The sequence below is a fragment of the Lissotriton helveticus genome, chromosome 7 (assembly GCF_964261635.1).
Source record: "Lissotriton helveticus chromosome 7, aLisHel1.1, whole genome shotgun sequence".
In the NCBI taxonomy this organism is placed as follows: Eukaryota; Metazoa; Chordata; class Amphibia; order Caudata; family Salamandridae; genus Lissotriton; species Lissotriton helveticus.
Genome location: NC_136068.1, coordinates 834,086,555 through 834,106,689, shown reverse-complemented (window position 1 = coordinate 834,106,689; position 20,135 = coordinate 834,086,555). Strand labels below are relative to the sequence as shown.

General features: G+C 47.5%; 1 protein-coding gene across 1 annotated transcript in view; it reads left to right on the top strand.

Moving 5' to 3' along the window:
- Positions 1 to 19,597, top strand: part of EIF4EBP3 (eukaryotic translation initiation factor 4E binding protein 3) — a 65,590-nt gene extending 45,993 nt beyond the window's left edge. Inside the window, exons 2-3 of the mRNA XM_078653326.1 lie at positions 11,286 to 11,459; positions 19,127 to 19,597. Of these exons, the coding sequence (XP_078509452.1) occupies positions 11,286 to 11,459; positions 19,127 to 19,158 (206 nt within the window). The 3' untranslated portion in view covers positions 19,159 to 19,597. The remainder of the gene's footprint in view (positions 1 to 11,285; positions 11,460 to 19,126) is intronic.
- Positions 19,598 to 20,135: the final 538 nt, after the last annotated feature.

Here is a 20,135-nt window from a genome sequence, read left to right as displayed (position 1 = left end):
ACACTAATTAAAGCAAGCACATCACTAGTTGTACCCCATCGCATACATGCAGAGCGTTTACCGAATGCAAGCCCTCGTTCCAGTATAAATGTATTTGGTTTAACATCACTACCCCTCCTTGCGTGGTATAACAATACCTCCCTGCCCGACCACCGTAAGCATACCCTTCCAATGTACCTGCTGCAGCCTTCTGTATCCATGCACTGCCCACCCCCTTTACCTTTCCAGTCCCTGCAGACATGCTGCCTTCTCTTCACCGACAGCAGCCGATGCCCGTAGGGCATGTCCCTGGCGAGGAGCTTTGAGTTCGCACCTCCGGGACTCTTTCCCCCTTTCCTGTGCGGCGAGCAGAGGGTGAGCTTTCGGGGTCCCCCTCGGTCTCCAGCACAGCTTGAGAGTGAGGACTGAGAACAGCAACAAACCCGACCAGGAAGTGAGGGGGAGGTGGCGGGAAGCTTAGCCGCCGCGATGCATTGAAGAGCTGCGGGCCATAGTGGAACGTGCGCCGACCCGACCAGGAAGTGAGAGGGAGGACGCGGAAAGCGTAGCCGCCGCGATGCATTGAAGAGCTGTGGGGCATATTGGAACGTGCGCTGGCTCCCGGACTGGAATCGGAGAGCGGAGAAGAGGGGGTCCGGAGGAGGAGGACGCAGAGACTCCATACCTCCCGCCGACAGTGGGAAGCAGATAAATGGCAAGCCAGAACCTGAATACATGCGGTAGGATGAGAATACCATGATTGCTGCCATGGCTAATATAATTAAGACAAGCGCTCACCATCTCTAAGCCCTGTCCTTTTCAGACTGGGGGGCGTGTATATCTTTCTCCCCTCTTCTCCATTGGCTGGAATGTAACCAAAGGGCGTGTTTTAGACTTGTTGTTTACATTCCAGCCAATGGAAAGAGGAGAGAAAGAAACAAAAAAAACACGCCCCCCAATCCGAAAAGGACGGGGCTAACAGCGAGAGAATGACGACACTGAGCCCTCTTCTCCAATGGCTGGCCGCCGTTTAGGAAGCCAGCCAATGGAGAAGAGGGGCGGGGTTTACCCTCGCTACTAAGAGACATAAAATCTCGCCAGCAAGACTGCGCATGTGCGCAGCAGCCTACGCTAGCTGAGACTTAAAAAGGTGTGAATATTGAGTTGTCTGTGATGTCGTCCAGAACCCTGAGGTGACAAACATCCCCCATTATTCACTGATAACCATCTATAATGTTATGGTATGTGTGGGCCACACAAATCATGTGCCCCTGCTTTCAAGTACTATGCAGGGACAGAGGTGGAATGAGGAGCCATACATAACCTGGGCTCTCTTCCCTAAAGCAAAACATTGGCCTGTCACCACCCCTCCACTCTCTGTCTCCCCCTCTGCCCCCCCCGCGATGTGCCATCTACTCAGCCAGTACTGCACTGACAGCCTATGTGAAAGCCACGCTCGGGTTGCCTAGAATTTTTTTATGATGTAGCAACAGTGGGTAATAGATTTTGTTAACCAATGTTGCTATGTTATAGCAGTAGATTACCAAATGTAGAATCCAGCATTGAAAATAATGGGGTTGGGTGTGAGCTATGCATGAAACAGTGATATTATCGGTTGGTTGGTTGGTTGATAGCTTTATTTCGATATGCAAGTATCATAAAAGCATTACAAAATGTATAAAAACAGCACATCGTCAAAAGACTGTACATTTAAAAACAAAACGGATAAAAAGTAACAATAAGATCGGCAATGAGTTATTTAAAAGTATGTTACATAGATAGAGACAGTCTTTTTAACCGGATCAACCATGCACATTTTAAAAATTTAGATACAGCACAAACGACCCGAGAGGATGTATCAGATAGTAAAATCCGTAAAGCCACCAAATGCTGGCGAGTACCCAATTGCCTACAGAGCGGTTTCAGCCAGTGGGATCTTGGACGGGCGTAATCTGGACATTCAAAAAGAAGGTGGATCACAGTTTCGGGCCTGTTAGAACATAGGGCGCAGTAGCGTGATACCTGCGCAGGCTTGTTCCATCTAGAATGAAGGTCATTTAGAGGTAATGTACCTAATCTAAATTTAATGAAAAGTCCCCGGTCCATTGGTGCCGTAATTATGTCCAGATAAGGCTCAAGGGCAACAACGTCTTTTGTTTGCAAATAAACTGCGGTGGAATTGCAGTGACGCTGATTGCTGATGAGCTTGGCGGAAACCCATTCCCAGTAAAGTTTTTTTAGGGTCGCCTTCGGGGGGGCACAATGGGTGGACCAGCACGACCCCAAGCCTAGGTCCCCTAAAAGATTTTTAATGTCCCTAAGCCATTTTATCTTGTTACAGCCATCCAAACCCATCACCTCTGACAGCCCGTCTGCGTAAGGTTTTAGCTCCGGAACCCTCCACAGACGAGCCCAAAGGAGGAGAGGCCGTAAACGGGCCTGGTCCTTAATTGCTTTACAACCCGTATCCAAAAGCACAGGAACTGTCGGGGTGCTCATCGGGATGACCAAGAGGTCCTTTAGGAATTTATTCTCTGCCTTAGTCAAAGCCTCCACATTACCTAAGCCCCAAAGCTCAGCCCCATAAAGTGATGCGGTTACAGCTCGGGCTTTGTAGATATCTATTATTGGAGCTACACATTGTTTAGATGAGTTATTGTACTCCTTCAACAGAGCTCCCCCCACCCTTTTGTGACTGATGGTCATTTTGTTTATATGGGGAGTCCAGCTCATGACATCACTCATTCGAATTCCCAAATAGTCAAATTCTGACACTCTTTCGAGAGGGATAGAGTTCAGAATGGGAGGGCGGCCGAGCTTACGGGGTGGGTGCATAATTAGATATTTGGTCTTATCCACATTGATGACAAGTCCTCTTTTTGTACAAAAGTCCTGGAATCGGTTCAAAAGCTTCTGGAGGCCCTGGGGGGTTTTGGAAATGAGGAGGGTGTCGTCAGCAAACAACAAGGTTGGGATCCTAATGCCCCCCAAAGAGGGTGCGTCTGCTGGTTCGCCAAGCAGGTGCTCTACCACCCCGTTCACATACAGGGAAAATAAGGTGGGAGCTAGTACACAGCCCTGCCGGACGCCCCTAACGACCGGGATCCTATCAGTCTTTTCCCCATTCAGTCCCCATCGCACCTGGGCATAGTTGTCTTTATGCAGTTTGATGAGGAGCATTAAAATGTAAGGGGGCATCCCCAGACCATACAACACCCTCCAGAGTTCCTCCCTAGGAACCAGGTCAAAGGCAGTCTTCAGGTCTATAAAGGCCAGGTAAAGACTGCCCTTGCCCAGCTCCACCACCTTCCAATAGAGTAACAGGAGTCTAAAGACTTGCTCGATAGTTCCTGTACCTGAACGAAAACCAGCTTGCATATCGGACAATATGTGGTTGTCATCCACCCACTGGAGAATCCTCCCTAGAATTGCTTTACCCGCCAACTTCTAGGTTGAGTCAATGAGGCTTATTGGCCTATAATTTCCCGGTGAGTCCCGACAACCCTTATTAAAAATTGGGACTACCTCTGCCCCTTTCCAAGACTCAGGCACAGAACCTCCCTCGAGGATAGCATTAAGGAGGCCAGAGATCAACACCCCCCATTCGCCTGGGTAGGCTCGGAGAAGGTCCCCTGGCAGCCCGTCTGGACCAGCTGCTTTTAGTGGTGTTAAAGATTTAATCAGATACGTGACCTCCCGTGCGGAGAAGAGGTCAGTGCCTCTATCCACAGGTGAAGGGGGGAGAAAAAACGGGTCGTTAAGTGTGCCTTCTACGGCAGAATAGAGAGCCTTAAAGTGGTTAAACCACGCCTGGGCAGTAATACTGCAAGTCCTCAAGGTGTCATCTGGACGGTTTCTGCTACCCACCAGGTCCCAGAACCCTTTGGCGTCTCTCCCTCGACTGGCGACCAGGAGGTCCTGCCAAAAGCTATCCTCCCATTCCTTTTTGGCATTATTTAGACAGTGTGAATAAAGCCTTCTGGCCTCCCTAGTCCTGGCTTGTGATTTGGATTAAACCACTTCTACAAGTGATTTCTTTGCTTCCCTGCAGTTATGATTAAACCAACCCTGTCTGGCCCGAGGCCGTAGTCTCTTCCCATTGGGTCTGGCTGGGACAGTAAACAGATTAGTTAGCGCCTGAGTTAGGTTACAAAACCTATTAGACACCCCCGCCACCCCACCCTCGAGAGGGTCAGAGCTATCTAAGGCTGCCGCTAGAAGCTGCGTTATGGAGGATGTTATCTCGACTGAGAGCGACAGCCTTGCCCACTTTAGTCGTCGTCCACAGTTAGAGACAGATGACAGGTCAGAGACAGTGGCACATGGGGTTCCATTCCCTATACCTTCTAACCACCACGGAGTCATGTCGAGAGAGAGCAGATTGTGATCGCTCTCGACGGAGGGTATAATCTCCATGTCTTTGACCGAACTCCATAGGTTGACGTCAAGCAAAATATAATCGATTCTTGACGTATGGCTGGGCCTGTTATATGTATGTGCTCCCTTTTTGTCCGAGTTGGTCCTACCATTAAGGGCCCTCAGGTCAAACTCCATTAATAGGGAATTTTCCTGGAGCACCACTTCCGTCCATCTTCTAATTGGGCTGATCTCTAAAGCCGGTATCCCCCTCCTGTAATCAACATCCTCTTGATCTTGTGTAACATCTGAGCCGAGAGGCTCAAATGTACAATTGAGGTCACCCGCTACCAGGGTACAAGACTTGTAGGGGGAGGATCGAAGCAAGCCCTCAAGGTGGGTTATAGTAGGGGATGCTCTACCCCCCGTGATGCCTCGTGCATAGATGTTATAGATGTTTAGAATAACACGGCCCTTGGGGGATTTGAGGGTGATGTTGAGGAGATCCGGACACTTGGTGTCGTGCTCCTCCACCCTACAATTAAGAGAGGAGGCTACCCAAACAAGGAGGCCTCCCGAGGGACGACCCCTACCAGTCTCTGAGTGTACAGCCGGTATATGGTGGGATGAGTATCCTGCCTTATGAGAGGGCTCCCTACTCCAGGTTTCCTGGAACAGACATATGGAGTACTCTTCCACAAGAGCGTTCCAGTCGGGCAGGGCCAGTTTCCTGTCCAGACCAGCAACATTCCAACTGAGAACCCTAACAAGTGGGTCCGTGTAGGAAGGTAGATCCCTGACTATGGTTGCCCCCAACTTTTTGCCTGGTGTTTTGCTGGTTTTCTGACTTAGTTGACCTGGGGCCCTGCTATTCAGGACCCCAGGCCTACTGCTCTCTCTGTAAAATGGATTCCATGTACCTTAGGTACATATCTAAATTGGATACTGAGTCACCTTATCAGTCCCTGTACAGTGTACCTTAGGTACCCAGGGCATAGGTGTACCCAGGGCCTACCAGGGGCTGCAGCATGTATTATGCCACCCCTGGCTGGCCATCCAAATCTGACACAACTGGCTGCTTGACAGCTGGGGCAAGGTGGTGTAATCACCCTTTGCTTTAGATATAGTATACCTATATCTAACCCTAAAAATGGACACACAGATCTCCTATCAGTCACTCCTATGGCAGGCCTTAACAATCCTGAAGGCAGAGTGCTTGGAATCGTGTGAGATGGTGCTCTGGCATGAGCTGAGCCTGTCTGCGGCTTTCGGGATCCATCCCTTAGCCGTTTCCATGATATCGCATACCATATACTCTTAAGTGCATTATAATCCTCGCGGTTATATGCCAACTCTGGTATCGCTTTATCAAAACATGTCGAGTAAGGTGTCATACGAATTGGAATACTAACCCCTCGCCAATTCTGGCGACGGGGTTAGCATTCCACCCTTCTAGAGGGACACGACATGTATGTAACCCCTAACCCCGGTTAAAGTCAAACAGAGCCTCAGCTCCACAAAATGGATGCTGCCACCGAGACACAAGTCTGCCCCCCTGCTGCTGGGAGTCCTCCCAGAGCAGGAGATAAGGACAAAGGGTTTCCTGCCAGGGGCGGTGCCAGCACCGTCCCAGACAGGGTTTTGTGTATTGTAGGTAGGCAGGGCTTTAGAGGAAGGTGACTGCACGTGGCACCCCGGTGCTCACTGTGCATAGGCTGGCTGGAACCAGTTCCAGGGTCGCTCCAGACCCTGTGCTGGGGAAAAGCCCGCCAAGGAAGTGGGTGTAACCACCCCCCTCCTAGTCCCACCCCTAGGGCAGGACTTAGTCGCGTGCCAGCCCCTTTTTACAGGATAAAGGTAGGAACTGGCCCCCTTCCAAATCAGATCATCTTTGAATCCTGAAACTACTTTCCACGAAAGGAACTCAAGACTTCTTCCTAAGATTTCTCCCTTGTGACTAAGGAGTAGTCACCCTGCATCCGCAGGCACCATCTTAAGAACACTGCGGTCTGCTGCAAGTCTCTCCTCCGGATCAAGACTGCCCAGCTCGACGAGAACCGGCTTCCCTGGCACCTCTGACCTCTACCTACATCATCAGTCACGCTGAGATTCGTGGGTGGGACGAGACCTCGAGGGACCGGCCATCTTCAAGACTGCACGACTTCTGCACAGCAAGCCCGCCGAGTAATTTCCTGGTGAGTGCTTTGGGGTCCGAGAAGCCCCGACCCTGAGCAGCTCCAGCACCGAAGTGCAGCCTCCCAGCATCTCCACGATCTGCGTGGGGCCCTTCTGCTTTTTGCTGCTCACCGCGTTGTTTGGCTACTAGCCCGCTGGCTTGTGGCCTTCTGAACGACGCCCGACGACATCACTGCTGCTAGTCTGGTTGCCCCAGACTGGCCCTTGCTTCCCTCCATCGGAGAAGTACCCTGGACCCTCCTGGTCCGGCTAAGACGCCATTTTAGGTCCACCGCGTGGGCCTTGCATTTGCCAAGACTTGTTGCCCACTCCTGGGTCCAGCGACGTCGACAGCAAGAACCTTCGTGGGACAGCTCGCACCTCCATCCTGGTCGCCGACAACGCCTCCTGGTCCGAGAGACTGCAGAGCCCAGCAGCACCCACTCACCTGACTGCGGTGACTTCGCCCGGTGCCATCCTGGTGCCCACTTAATCACTGGCTAGTGATTCAAGAACTTGGTCCCCTCTGCTTTCAGGTTTTCTTCTTCCTTGATCCAGGCTTGGATCCATCGAACTTTTCTTCACTGGTCGCCTGCCAGCAACTTCCTTCTTCCAGGCTCCTGGTCCGGCAACGAGATCCCCGACGTCTTTTCAGACCTATGCAGCTGCAGCCCCTGGGCTAGGTAACTTCGGCACTTCGGTGTCCCAGCATAGCCTCACTATCCTAGGGTCAGGATCCACTGTCGTTTTCTCCCTACCAGTTCGGGTTCGCCCGTGAACACTAACTTTGCCTTTACTAGCTTCCATAGACTTTGTCCCGCATCCCGCGTGAGAGTGCACACTCTGCACCCGAGTCCCCTAGGTCTCCTAGAAGTAATCTAACGATTCTATAGTCAAGTCCTAGCGATTCCAAAGCCTATTAGTACTGTACTTACCTGCTAGTAATTTCGCATTCCACTTTTTAAGTATATGGTTTTTCGTGCCCCTCGGGCATTTGTGTATAACGTGCTAACTTAAGTATTTTCGTAAGAGTTTTGTTGTGTGCCTAGCACCCTGTCCTCATAAAGAGTACAGGGTTGTTGTGATTCTAATAAATACACTGTTTATTTTCATAACACTTGTGTGGTGTCCTTTCACTGGGTGTTCAAGGGGTAATGTGATGGTAAAACAGCTGGCTTAACACGCCCTCTAGAGTCTTAGCCTTAGACTGCTCGTATCCATGCTACTAGGATAGCTGGTCTATAAGGTTGACTTACAACCAATCATCAATAAGGGTTGTTTGGACTGATATATAGTGATCACTAGAATAGTGAGCACTGCACATCAGGCCAACTTCTCACAGTCCGCCACAGCCGCAATGCTACTGGGCTCGACAGGGCCCTCCGTGTCTGTGTCTCCCAGGGGAGGACAGACAATGGCAGGCTCAATTTGGACCATCGCCACCCCTGCTTCCCATATATCGCCAGGGGCGACCTGCTCCCCTGGAGTAGGCAGTAGGTCGTTTCGTACTACAGATCTGGAGCTCCTAATCTTAGATGTTCTGTCCACTCTGTTAATTCTTCCCCTACTAGTTTTCGGATGATCAAGGGTTTGTCAACATCCCCACCCTAGGTCTTGCCAACCACCCGAAGGATTACAAATCGGGCCAGTGGTATGATTATAGTACTGTGGCAGTGGAGCTGATGTAATGATCCCTGGCCACGAACAACTTGAGGGGCAATTTTGCTCTTTAAACAGACTAGTCGAAACACTGGTGGGACGTGGGTAAAAAAAGTAAGGTCAACAATGCCAATTCCTCCATTACTTGTGCCCCAACCCTGTCTTGTTAGCCATCCTGCCACCCTTGGGTCTTGAAAGTTAACCACAATACAGTCCCCCCCCAGGCTTTTGATGGTAGAGCCTATCCAATCTATTCTCCTTACCCCCAATATGAGACCATCAACTTCCCCTGGTAGAGGCCGATTCACCCTTAGCAAGTGCATAGCTTTATTGTTAAGCATCTGGAAGGTTTCTCTCTGTCCCGGTAGGAGTGGTGGGACATTTATAAGGACTACTACAAAGGGGAAGGAATCTGGGGTGAGGTTCATGGGGGGTTTCTTATGGGGTGGCTTTATCAGGGGTGGTACGGACGGTCTAGGAACACTAGGAACAGGGCGGGGTATAGGTTCATTTACTAAAGGTTGGTTACTAGTAGATGGGGCAGATGGTAAAGCAGTACCCATTCTGGTACACGCGTCACCCCCTGCTACTACAGTGACCAAAGAGTTTGAACTAAGCGGCGGTTGTTGCGCCGCAGTCTGAGCTGGGGCTACAATGTTGGGGGGATTTATGACAAGTCCCAGTAGTGCTGAGTCGGGAGGCTTAAGAGGTCTCTTGACAACCGCACTAACATTCTTTGGTGGTAATAGAGAGTTAGGTTGTTGCCTTTGTCCCTTAACTTGTGGTGCACCTTGGGTAGTATTCTTGCACTTACAACTTTCGTCCAGCCTAGCCTGAGCTTTCATCAATGCCTTTGTTGAAAAGAAATTATCTAATGTTACCTGCTCGAAATGGTCTAAGCGGTCAGAGAGCTTACTAATACGTTCCTCTAATGGGAGCAATATTGACCGTAACAACCTTTCTAAGTCAGGAAACAGGCTGCTTAGGGGTGGCGGTTTGTCAGCCGTTACCAACCCAGTGACTGGAAGATTAATAGTACTAAGATCTGGGCTGTCTAGTGTCACTACAACCCCCTCTTGTATAATTTCCCTACCACGGCTTACTTCGGTGACAACCTTACTGGGACACGTACTTTTGTTTACTTTTCTAAATTTGTGTGGGGGCTTGGCTGGGAAACATTTTCTAGATACAGTATTCCTTTTTCTTTTAGATCCAGATTTTAGGTGTGTCAATGAAACCTGAGCACATAATTCAGCTGTACAAGTTATAGGATCTGTATGACTCACACAAGATGAAATCGATTCGCCCGCAGTACCCTGGTTCCCCTTATTAGTAATAGCATCATGAACCGATTCGGTTACAACAGGCAAGTTTAGTGATGACAGAGGTGTTACCAATGCAGGATAGATTTGTACAGGGCGCTTATCCATTGGATTTTTAAGAAGTTCAATGGACAATCTCCGCTCAGCACGCCTCTCTGCAAGCGATATTTCTCTGTCAATAGACTGATTCGGGCGGTTGAAAAATTTGTCTAAAGGACCAATAACTGTTGGCCCAGCATCGCCCGGTGGAGTCATCAAGGCGGTGCTACTTGGGAGTTCCGGCATTCCTTAAAGTTACCAGCCCTTTTGCAACACTTACTGGTGAGCACTTGTGTGGCACGGCAATGTACCAAGGAGTATAATATCCGTTTGGAATCAAAGTCAGGGGGGTGGCCCAGCCCGGCCTCCTCCGGCCCCGGACGGCCACAGACTTCTCCCGGGCGCGCTCCCGGGCGCGCTCCCGCGCAGCGGCACAAATAGCTCCTTTTAAAATAAGGGGGAGAGATTATAGGCGGGGGGGCGGGGCCAGCAGGGAGAGCAGCCCAGGTGTTGGGAATAGGGCACGCAGGGACTCCTGGTTAGTTGAGTCCCTGCTTACACGCTCGCAGCCCTGCCGGCAGCTCCAGAGGCCCCGAGGTCAGGACTCCTGTCCCAGATGGCACACGCTCGGTGTGCGGCGCTGCGGGACCCGCGAAGCGGGTCCGGCGAGGTCTCTCTCTCCTCAGGGGCAGACACAAAGGCAAGAGGTCAGTAGGAGCAGCAGCAAGCAATCAGGCAAAAAAGGGTCCCGTTGAAACAGGCTCCTCTGCCCCTTTTCACTCCGTGGGCGGGGGGGCGGGGCCAGCAGGAAGAGCAGCCCAGGTGTTGGGAATAGGGCACGCAGGGACTCCTGGTTAGTTGAGTCCCTGCTTACACGCTCGCAGCCCTGCCGGCAGCTCCAGAGGCCCCGAGGTCAGGACTCCTGTCCCAGATGGCACACACTCGGTGTGCGGCGCTGCGGGACCCGCGAAGCTGGTCCGGCGAGGTCTCTCTCTCCTCAGGGGCAGACACGAAGGCAAGAGGTCAGTAGGAGCAGCAGCAAGCAATCAGGCAAAAAAGGGTCCCGTTGAAACAGGCTCCTCGGCCCCTTTTCGCTCCGTGGGCGGGGGGGCGGGGCCAGCAGGGAGAGCAGCCCAGGTATTGGGAATAGGGCACGCAGGGACTCCTGGTTAGTTGAGTCCCTGCTTACAAGCTCGCAGCCCTGCCGGCAGCTCCAGAGGCCCCGAGGTCAGGACTCCTGTCCCAGATGGCACAAACTCGGTGTGCGGCGCTGCGGGACCCGCGAAGCGGGTCCGGCGAGGTCTCTCTCTCCTCAGGGGCAGACACGAAGGCAAGAGGTCAGTAGGAGCAGCAGCAAGCAATCAGGCAAAAAAGGGTCCCGTTGAAACAGGCTCCTCGGCCCCTTTTCGCTCCGTGGGCGGGGGGGCGGGGCCAGCAGGGAGAGCAGCCCAGGTGTTGGGAATAGGGCACGCAGGGACTCCTAGTTAGTTGAGTCCCTGCTTACACGCTCGCAGCCCTGCCGGCAGCTCGAGGCCCCGAGGTCAGGACTCCTGTCCCAGATGGCACACACTCGGTGTCCGGCGAGGTCTCTCTCTCCTCAGGGGCAGACACGAAGGCAAGAGGTCAGTAGGAGCAGCAGCAAGCAATCAGGCAAAAAAGTGATATTATCATGAAACGAATGCACATGGCATGCACCAACATTACATTGACTAGAGAGCAGTGAATTTGAATTGATCATATTTCTGTTTTTTTCAGGTACTAGAATTATTTATGACCGCAAGTTTCTCTTGGACTGTAGAAATTCTCCTATTGCCAGAACTCCACCTTGTTACCTTCCGCACATCCCAGGAGTAACTACAGCACAGCACTCCTCGCCCGGTAAGCTGGAAGATCTTAAAGAACAGGATGAAACTGAGGCTGAAATTCCAGGTTAGTATATTAATGGGATTACTTTTTTTTTATCCCTTGTGTCTTTTGGTCTTTTTAGAGAATTGCTCTGTTGTCGTTTTTGGTGGGTGGAGCTTATTGAGAGGTATCTCTACAAAGCACGTCATCTCCTGGGGAGTAGATTCAGCACTTTGCCCTTTCAAGCTAGCCTCATCTATTTCCAGCTGCAAAGGCTGCAATCGACTATCACTGCCTGTGGCACAGGAGCCACATTATATGAATTAGTGTCGGCTAAATCAATCAGGTCCACTGTGTGGTTACCATCCTCCATTGTTCCGGCTGGTGCTTGGTAAGTCCCACGAAATAACCACTCAAAGCACATCCACATGCAGTGAGGAGATCCCAGGCATTTCCATTTCTGACTAGCCTCAGCCCCTGCCATCTCCACAGACTGTGATTGGTAAAGAGAGGTGAGGGTAGCTTGAGGGCTCAGGGGTGGGTAGAGATAAACGAAAGTGAGGGTAACGTGAGGGTTTTGGGGTGAGTAGTGGTAAAGACAGGTAAGGGGAATCGTGGGTAGAGATAAAGGGGGGCCAAGTGACTTGAGGGTCAGGGGTTGGTAGAGGTAAAGAGAGGCGAGAATGGCTTGAGACGTATGTGGTGGACAGAGGTAAAGGGATGCTAGGTTGACTTGAGGGTTCAGGGGTGGGTAAAGGTTACAGGAGGTGAGGATGACTTGAGGGAATGGGTTGGGTCGAGGTAAACCGCCCCAGTAACCTCTGGCGCAGTTGGTGGCCCGCTGACATGTCTCCCCGTACCCCCCCCCCCCCATGTCTCCCGTCAAGACAGTGAAAAATCTAGGGGTGAAGCTAGATGAAAATCTCTCCATGCAAGCACAGATCCAAACTGTGGCTGGGTCTTGTTTTGGCCTGCTTAAGATGCTGAAACAGTTCCTTCCCCTCTTATTCATGACCCACAGAAAAACAGTGGTCCAGGCATTGATAATCTTGGCTGCCCTACTTCTTTAATCCTGATGGACTCATCTGTGGCCTTGTAGACATTAGGCCATCAGATATTAAAATAGCGCCAAGACCAACTATTAAGGATTTAAGACAGTAACCTGAAATTCTACTTCTAGACGTCTAGCGGTAAAAGATAATAAGAAAAAAAAGAAACAGAATCGAGTGGAAGCAGTGGTAGATTAATTAATGGTCCTTGAATATAAAAACAAGCCATTTCTAGGCATGGGTGAAAAAAAAATGCTACATTAGATAAGCATCCCAAATTTTATTGTGCACATTACGATGGACACATTTTACAAATGAAAAGTGCACTAGTAGGGACATTTGAAAGATAACGTTTGAGATGCAAGTGTACTAATGGCGAAATTTAGGTTTAATAAATCAAAGGAGTTGGGCAAACATTAATAAAGTTGAAGACGGGGGTTGTTATACAGGGTTATTTTCGACAAGCGACATGTTACCAAAACACTTCACTATTACCCACCAGTCCATGTTTTCTATGCGGCTCCCACATTCTCTTTTTAGCGGCATCCACTCATAAGTGAAGTATCTCCTCTGCTGCCCACTCCTCTATCCATCCATTCGTCTCTCCTGGAGCCCCTAAGTTCCCTCAGCATCAAGCTTTAAGCGCAAAACAAGTTGCAATTACTCTTCCGCAAAATATACACTTTGTGTTCTAGATTTGCCCATAGATATCCCTTTTCTTGCCTGGTCTGTCTTGTAGGAGCTTCTCTTTCAGAAGCACTACATATTTTGTTGAGCTTTTGCTACCAGCCCTTTACTATTCTTTATCATGCTTTTATTCCTTGAGTTGCAACCAAACTACTGTAGTTTCCGTTCCTCACCACAACGCTCCACTGCCTCCTTGTTTGAAAGTGGGAAGTCACTCATGACATTTGTTATGTTGTTGGTAATTTAGATCAGGCTCGCACACCCATGGAGTCGCTCGGTTCCTGGTTCTTGAGAGTGTTGAGTTCTTTTGATTCTCTTCTTGTGTCTAGCACGTATGTAGTTGGTACCAAGCACATGGAGCACGTGTTGCCATTTTTCCTGTTTGGGCATGGCCGCCCTTGGCTGGAAAACGCCAGTGATGATGGCACTGAAGGCGCTTCAATAAGTTGGGCATCTTCTTATATGTCATTCTCACCAGTGGCTGAGAGTCAGACGGGGCGTTTCTTACATGGGAATCAGGTTTCCTCCAACAACGGGGAAATCGAGGTTTGGCTTCCCTTACTTTTTTGTTACTGCCCAAACTTATATTTGTGGACCTTAGACATAGCAGTTTGTTACACTGGTGCAAGTATACAGTTCAGCTGAACACCACCTGCTGTTAGTGAAATTAAAGGTATTAAGGGAGAGGTAGCCTATACGATAGCTTTGAGTGTCACTGATGAATCTGTGAGTGCTTGTAATGGTCCTGTAATCTTTGATTCTAAAGCGGGGACTACTCATTTGTTCATCTGTCCAATATATGTGGCCGCTGGTGGCGTCACACAAAAAAGATGTGCAGCTTGTTAATTGGCTATCCTGTTTTATGTTTAAACCTGCAATAACTGATAAAGTGCCACCAAAAAGGAAACAGCCTTTATCAGTGTAAACATATAAACCATGATAAACATCTGGAACTGCCACAAACTAAAATGCCATTCAGAGAAAGAAAAATTAGAGAGAATGAGGCATTTTTATTTCTTTCTGAAGCGGCCAACATAATGTAACTTTGGAGCTAGAAAGACTGGGTTAAGATTATTCTGCTTGAGTTCTGATATTTAGATTGTTTCTTCCTTTTGTGTCCTCTAGTTTTAGGTACTGGGACTAAATGTTCAGGGTTTAGAAGCATGTTTTAGCTCTGATCGAATTATTTTGTACATTGTAGCATAGCTGGTAATACTAAAATCATATTTGATGTTTTGACAGTGTTTAATTCTTTCACTGATCGGTTAAATAGCTGGCAACTAAGAATCTTCAACAAAACACAGAAGGAGGGCCTAAAGGGATACGTTTAAAGTTCTACAGACTCAATCCCCTGTTTCAATTTATCAACCACCAAAGAAATTCGAAGTCTGTCCAAAAAAAAGGGGGGGGGATGTTCCTCAATATCTGGATACTCCAAATCTCAAGTACTCGAAGCTAGAGTACAGAAGATAGACAGAAAGAATTTTTCAGATTCAAGTTAGAGATACAGAAAGGGCGGCCAACATTTGGATGGCCTCAAAGAACAAGAAAACAGGAAAAAACTCTGCCAGGGATCATTAGTGTCCCATCATTACACATTGTATGTCCAGTGTAATCATCTGGGCTACCAAATAACTATACTTCACCCTACCTCCAGCCAGGAGGGGGATAGAAGAAAATAGTTGTATCCTCTTTGTAGAGTTTTTTACAAGAGAATAGTATAGGAGGACAAGACTCCTTTGAGTAAATAGTGCAGTGCAAAAAGAGAAAAACAGAAATGTGAATTAAAAAGGATACGCATCGGAGACGTAAGTGTCACTAACACTAAAAAGTGTGGCCTCACATATGTCTTCTTATCTAAAAACAGTGAAGGAAAAAAATCAAGAACAGTTGAAATATGGCACTGCTCTTATGGTCTAGATGTTTCAGCTTACGGGGCAGAAACTCCCTAGGTTTCTTCAGGACCTTGATGCTTCAGAGAAGCTTTGTCACTGTCACCAAATCGTACGTAATACATACATTTTGTTAAATTCACAAATTGAGTGATCCTTTTTCAAATCCTCCATGTGGACCTGATGTATCTGACATCTGTAAAAAAATGAGGAAACAAAGGAAACAAAACTACATCTCTTATCTTTCAAACTAAAAAACACATGCAATGAATATTTAACAGCAATGATAAACTTACTAATGCGCCACGAGGACTAGGCCTCACCTCTCTGGGCACCAGCATGTGTCAAAGAGGCCCCGCTCTGCAGAAAAAATAGTTCAACATGCAGGAGAAAGTGCATGTAATTATCACTAAAAAAGAAACAACCATTGTTTCTAACAGTAGTGTCTGTCACCCTTAAGTGTTTAATATCAGACATTGCTACAAACTAATTGTCAATAGTGCGTAGATATTCTCAACCTAGCAACATGGCCGGGCTGCGGCATAGCATCTAGTACTTGATTATTGCATTCGTTTATCTGGCATTCAAAAGACCAAACTACTGGAGTCTGTATTGTCAAAAAACTATAACTGTGACCTATATCTTACATAGTGTCTGGGCTTGATAGTAATCGTTTTTTGACAGACTTCGGATTTCTTTGGTGGTTAACTAAGAATCTTGGCCAGTAATTGCTATCACATTTGCAGACTAACACAAAATGGGTAACTTGGTCCCCTTTTCTAACAAGTCACTATTTTTTAGCAGGTTACTTGCCAAACACCCCACCTTTAAACATTTGATATAAGATGTAGTGACAAGTACCTGTGAAAATAGTGCTGCCACGATGCACACAGGATAGTGGTGAAAACTTGCACAAGACGTTCCACATACCAACAAAAGGCGTAGGTGTAAGGTGTCCCGCTGTTATGTGTGATACCACCAGCTAATCATGGCTTCTACCCAACTGCACTTTACTGAGTGTTATATGAGCCCCTAGTTACAATGTTAACAGAAACAAAAGAATACAATGTGATGTCTGTTAAAAGGTGAGGACTGACTCAGAGAGAGACATACCGCTATGAATGTCCACACAACTGCAGCACCACCTTAATTTAGTCAGGCAAAGCAGTGGTGGGCATGCTTAAAGCATCACGTTTCAAGTGCCTTAGAATGCAGGTCTACAAATTAATATGGTGTAATCCATAATTTTAAAGGTTTTGCAAGGTGCTAAATTGTTGGCAGGGTTGATGAACCTACGATGTCTTAATATTCAGTAAAGAGTAGGTATATGGCCCCCAAGTGTGTCCAGGAATGTAGTAAAACATTTGAATATAATATCATTTTTACTTTTTTAATCCATTAAAAGTCCTGTAAACCTCCTGACAGTGAGTGAGAGGGAGTAATGAGATGCGAGTGTGAGTGAGAGTCCAATACATAGGCTTTCTATGCATAAAAAGGTGCACCAGAGGTCCTTTGAACATGCTGCCAATGGGAAGACGCTATGTACACTGCTTTACTTTTCCTTTAAATGAAATATGTGGTTTATAACAATCAATGCAGGAAAACAACAGTTTTGTAAACTTTGGGAACAGTTTTATTTACTGTTTTAGGGGGTAGGGGGCTGAATAAATACTGTTAACCACTGACTCAAAAGGTTATGAAAACATAGAGAAAACACCTCTGAATCCGCAAAAAATAAACACTGAACAGGATAGTATGAGCTTATGATTAAACTGGCATTCTTTTTTGAGAACCTATATGCCTCCAAGCACTTTCAGCTTAGTCAGTGGGCAATGGAACATTGTCTAGACAGATGAAACAGTGGACCTCCATTTTCCACAGCAGAGATGCATTATCATTCAGAGATCTGCCCTTCTGGACGCAAAAATGCCCTTGTACCTTTGAGAAGCTGTTCAACAAGTTGGGTACTACATAGGATTAATATTATATGGAATATCTGACACTACTGGTGTATACAATGCAACGTTTGGAAAGAGTGCACAGAATGCTTAAAGGAGCCAGCTTGACCTTCCTGTCTAAGTGCCATGTTGGTTAAGCACATAAAGTTGCCCAGGTATGAAAGAACCAGGCACACGTCGCTGCAACAGTTCAGATGTTTTCCATTTTTCTTAAGCTGTGGTTCTTGATCCTCAGTGAGGGAGCCTCCCCTGTAGTCATCAAAGCATCCTCGCCTTGCTGGTTGGTGTTTTCTGGTGGGGTGAATTTGAGTGGAGTGGGATAGATTTGAGTGGAGAGGGGTAGATTGGAGTGGCATGGGGTGAAGTGGAGTGGGGTAGATTTGGGTAGAGTGGAGGGTGTTAGAGTGGGGTGGGTTTGATTGGGTGGATTGGACTGGGGTAGATTGGAGTGGAGTGTGGTGGAGTGGAGTAAATTAGAGTGGAGAGAAGTTGGATAGATTGCAGTGTAGCTTGGAGTGGAGTCGGGTAAATTTGAATGGAGTGGGGTAAATTGGACTGGGGTGAAGTGAAGAAGAGCGAATTGAAGTCGGTAGATTGAAGTGGATTGGATTGGGTACATTGGAGTGGAGTAGATTGGGCTAGATTGGAGTGAGGTGGGAATGAGTGGGTTACCTTGAGTGGAGTGGGGTAGATTGGGGTGAATTGGATTGTCGAGTGAATTGGGGTAGATTGGAGTGGGGTATATTGGAGCTGGGTGGAGTGAGGTAGATTGGGTGGAGTGGAGTGGGGTAGATTGAGTGGAATGGAGTAGATTGTAGCAAGGTGGGATAGATTGGGGTATTTTGGATGGTGTGGAGTGGGGTAAATTGAAGCGGGCGGAGTGGAGAGGCATTAAGTGGAGCGCTGTCATGGAGTGAGCGACCTAGTTTGGAGTGGCGTGTCGTAGAGTTTTTTTTAGATTGGAGGGGTATAGAGTGGAGTGGTATGTTGTTGAGTTGAGTGTCATAGTATAGAGTGGCGTGGCATAGAGTAGCAGAGTATATAGTGGAGTGGCGTAGTGTGAAGTATGCATGGTGTGGTAGTGCACTACCATTACAGTAAACACATGTACAATTGAAAAATCATTACATTGCACTGAAATATGGTTTTATTGCTCACAAACGACAGTGTGTGCAAACGTCATCACCTAGTTTATTGATGTGTTTTGATCGTATTTGTTTCCACCACAATTACAGAAGAAAGGGCTTCATTTGTAATAATTCTGATAAATTCTGAAACATCACCACAATGTTTTTTGTTGTGTGCTAGAAAAACAAAATAGCCTACACCCTCACCTCTTACATGGATATTCAGCAAATAAATTCTCTCACTTTGAAGTTAGAGAAAGAAAAGTAAACACCAAGCTCGCTCGGAAGGGAGATCTTTACAGTTGACCTCTGTCTTTGAGTGCATAGCAAGTGTGACAAGATTTAAGGGCCTGTTTACAGAAGCAAGTTTGTGGAAGAATACAGTCAACAAGGTTTGGGCAGCAGGAGGGATGAACTCAGGCTGGCCACCCTAAGGCAAATAAAGCCAACAAATAGCCTGAAAATGTGAGTTGCAAACCACAAAGTAAATGGTAAGCATTCCTAGGTCAGCTTTCTTAATGTCCTCAAGATGTCTTTAACAAACAAGACAGCACACTGCGAAGTAAAAAAAAAATCCTAATTTCTGAAAGTGGAACACCTTGCGAGTGCCCTCTAAAGCCAGTTCCTCGCTTTCACTTCGAATGTGAAGGAGTCGTACAGCGCAGTTCAGAGAGGGTGTCTGACTCGCAGAGCTTTGTTCCTCTATTTCTCCAGAGTCCTCTTAGCACTAACTGTTAAACTTAACATTGAATTCTAACCTCAGCGAATTAGTCCTTTAAAGGTTCAGACCTTCAAGCAGATGTTGATCCACCATTTAAAAGTGCAAAGCAAAATGTGGGATCCATTTTCTGCCGCCACCCTTTGGTTTGTTCCCATCCCCTTGTTCTCATCAGGATCTGTAGCTATCTGTGACAGCGGAGTCAGGGTCATGGGGAATCGCAGTCTTTTGCAATCAGTAACCAGATGAATGTTTACCTTGAAACCTCACAAATAGCCACACCACTGTGGTTTCTAACGCCTCTTTTTCTTTTCCCCTAGCTGATGATGCGCAGTTTGAAATGGATATTTGAATTACCTCGCCTATGCGTATGAAAGTCTTTTTTTTATTTTGATGAGATGCAGACCTGCAGTTCATCCTAGACATTCTTCGCCTTCAGGAAGAAGCCAAGAGGAAGATTGTGCTATACCTTGATGCAGCATTAGAATGTTTATTTTATGCTGCCATTTTTGCAGCTGTAGTTTTGTTTCTTTATCCTGTAATACTTTTTGGGGATAAAGAAGAATTTGTATAAAAGGGATTTGGGTTTATATTTGTCTAATACACTGATTAAGGGTAAGCAGTGGCGAAGCCTATTTTTACAGGCGAATAAAAGATGTGATTTGTTTATAGCGTGTGATACAGATGAGTAGCGACGGATATTGCAACACTGCGGTGCAGCAGCTGTTGGACATGCAATAAGAAATGTGATATGGATCAGAGCGGCTATTCAATAAAACGTATGGAAAACACTTGTTTGTTTTTTTCCTTTTTAAGAATCGCTATTTGGGCGAAGATTTGTGTTTCTAAAAATAAAAAAGAAAGTCCTTTGCTTGTAGATTATATTATTCATTCTGTGTTGTCTTGTTTTTGTGTGTGTTTCTTTTGCCTTTTTTATATAGCGCGAAATCGACCAGAAGGTATTATAGCGGTTTACATGAGCACCAGTTACATTACAGTTGTTATTAGAGGATTCGTTGATGAAGACCAGCAATTCAAGGTCCTTATTAGGTCCCGGCCTGCCAATGCGCTTGCACATTGCTGGCGGAGATTTTAGTAAGGGCAAAAGAACAGTCTACCTACAGCGGATTAGCCACAGTTCATGTGATCTATGCGCGTGCACAAACCAGCCATGTCACAAACCACCATTTGTCTGTGCCTCACATCACACTTCAAAGGCTGCCGCTCCCCGCCCCCGGCGTGCGCACACCAGCACTCTCCTACTTCCCCTCCCACCTCCCACGGCCGGCAGCTTTTCCCATTCACGTGCTCTGCAGGTCACCATTTGCC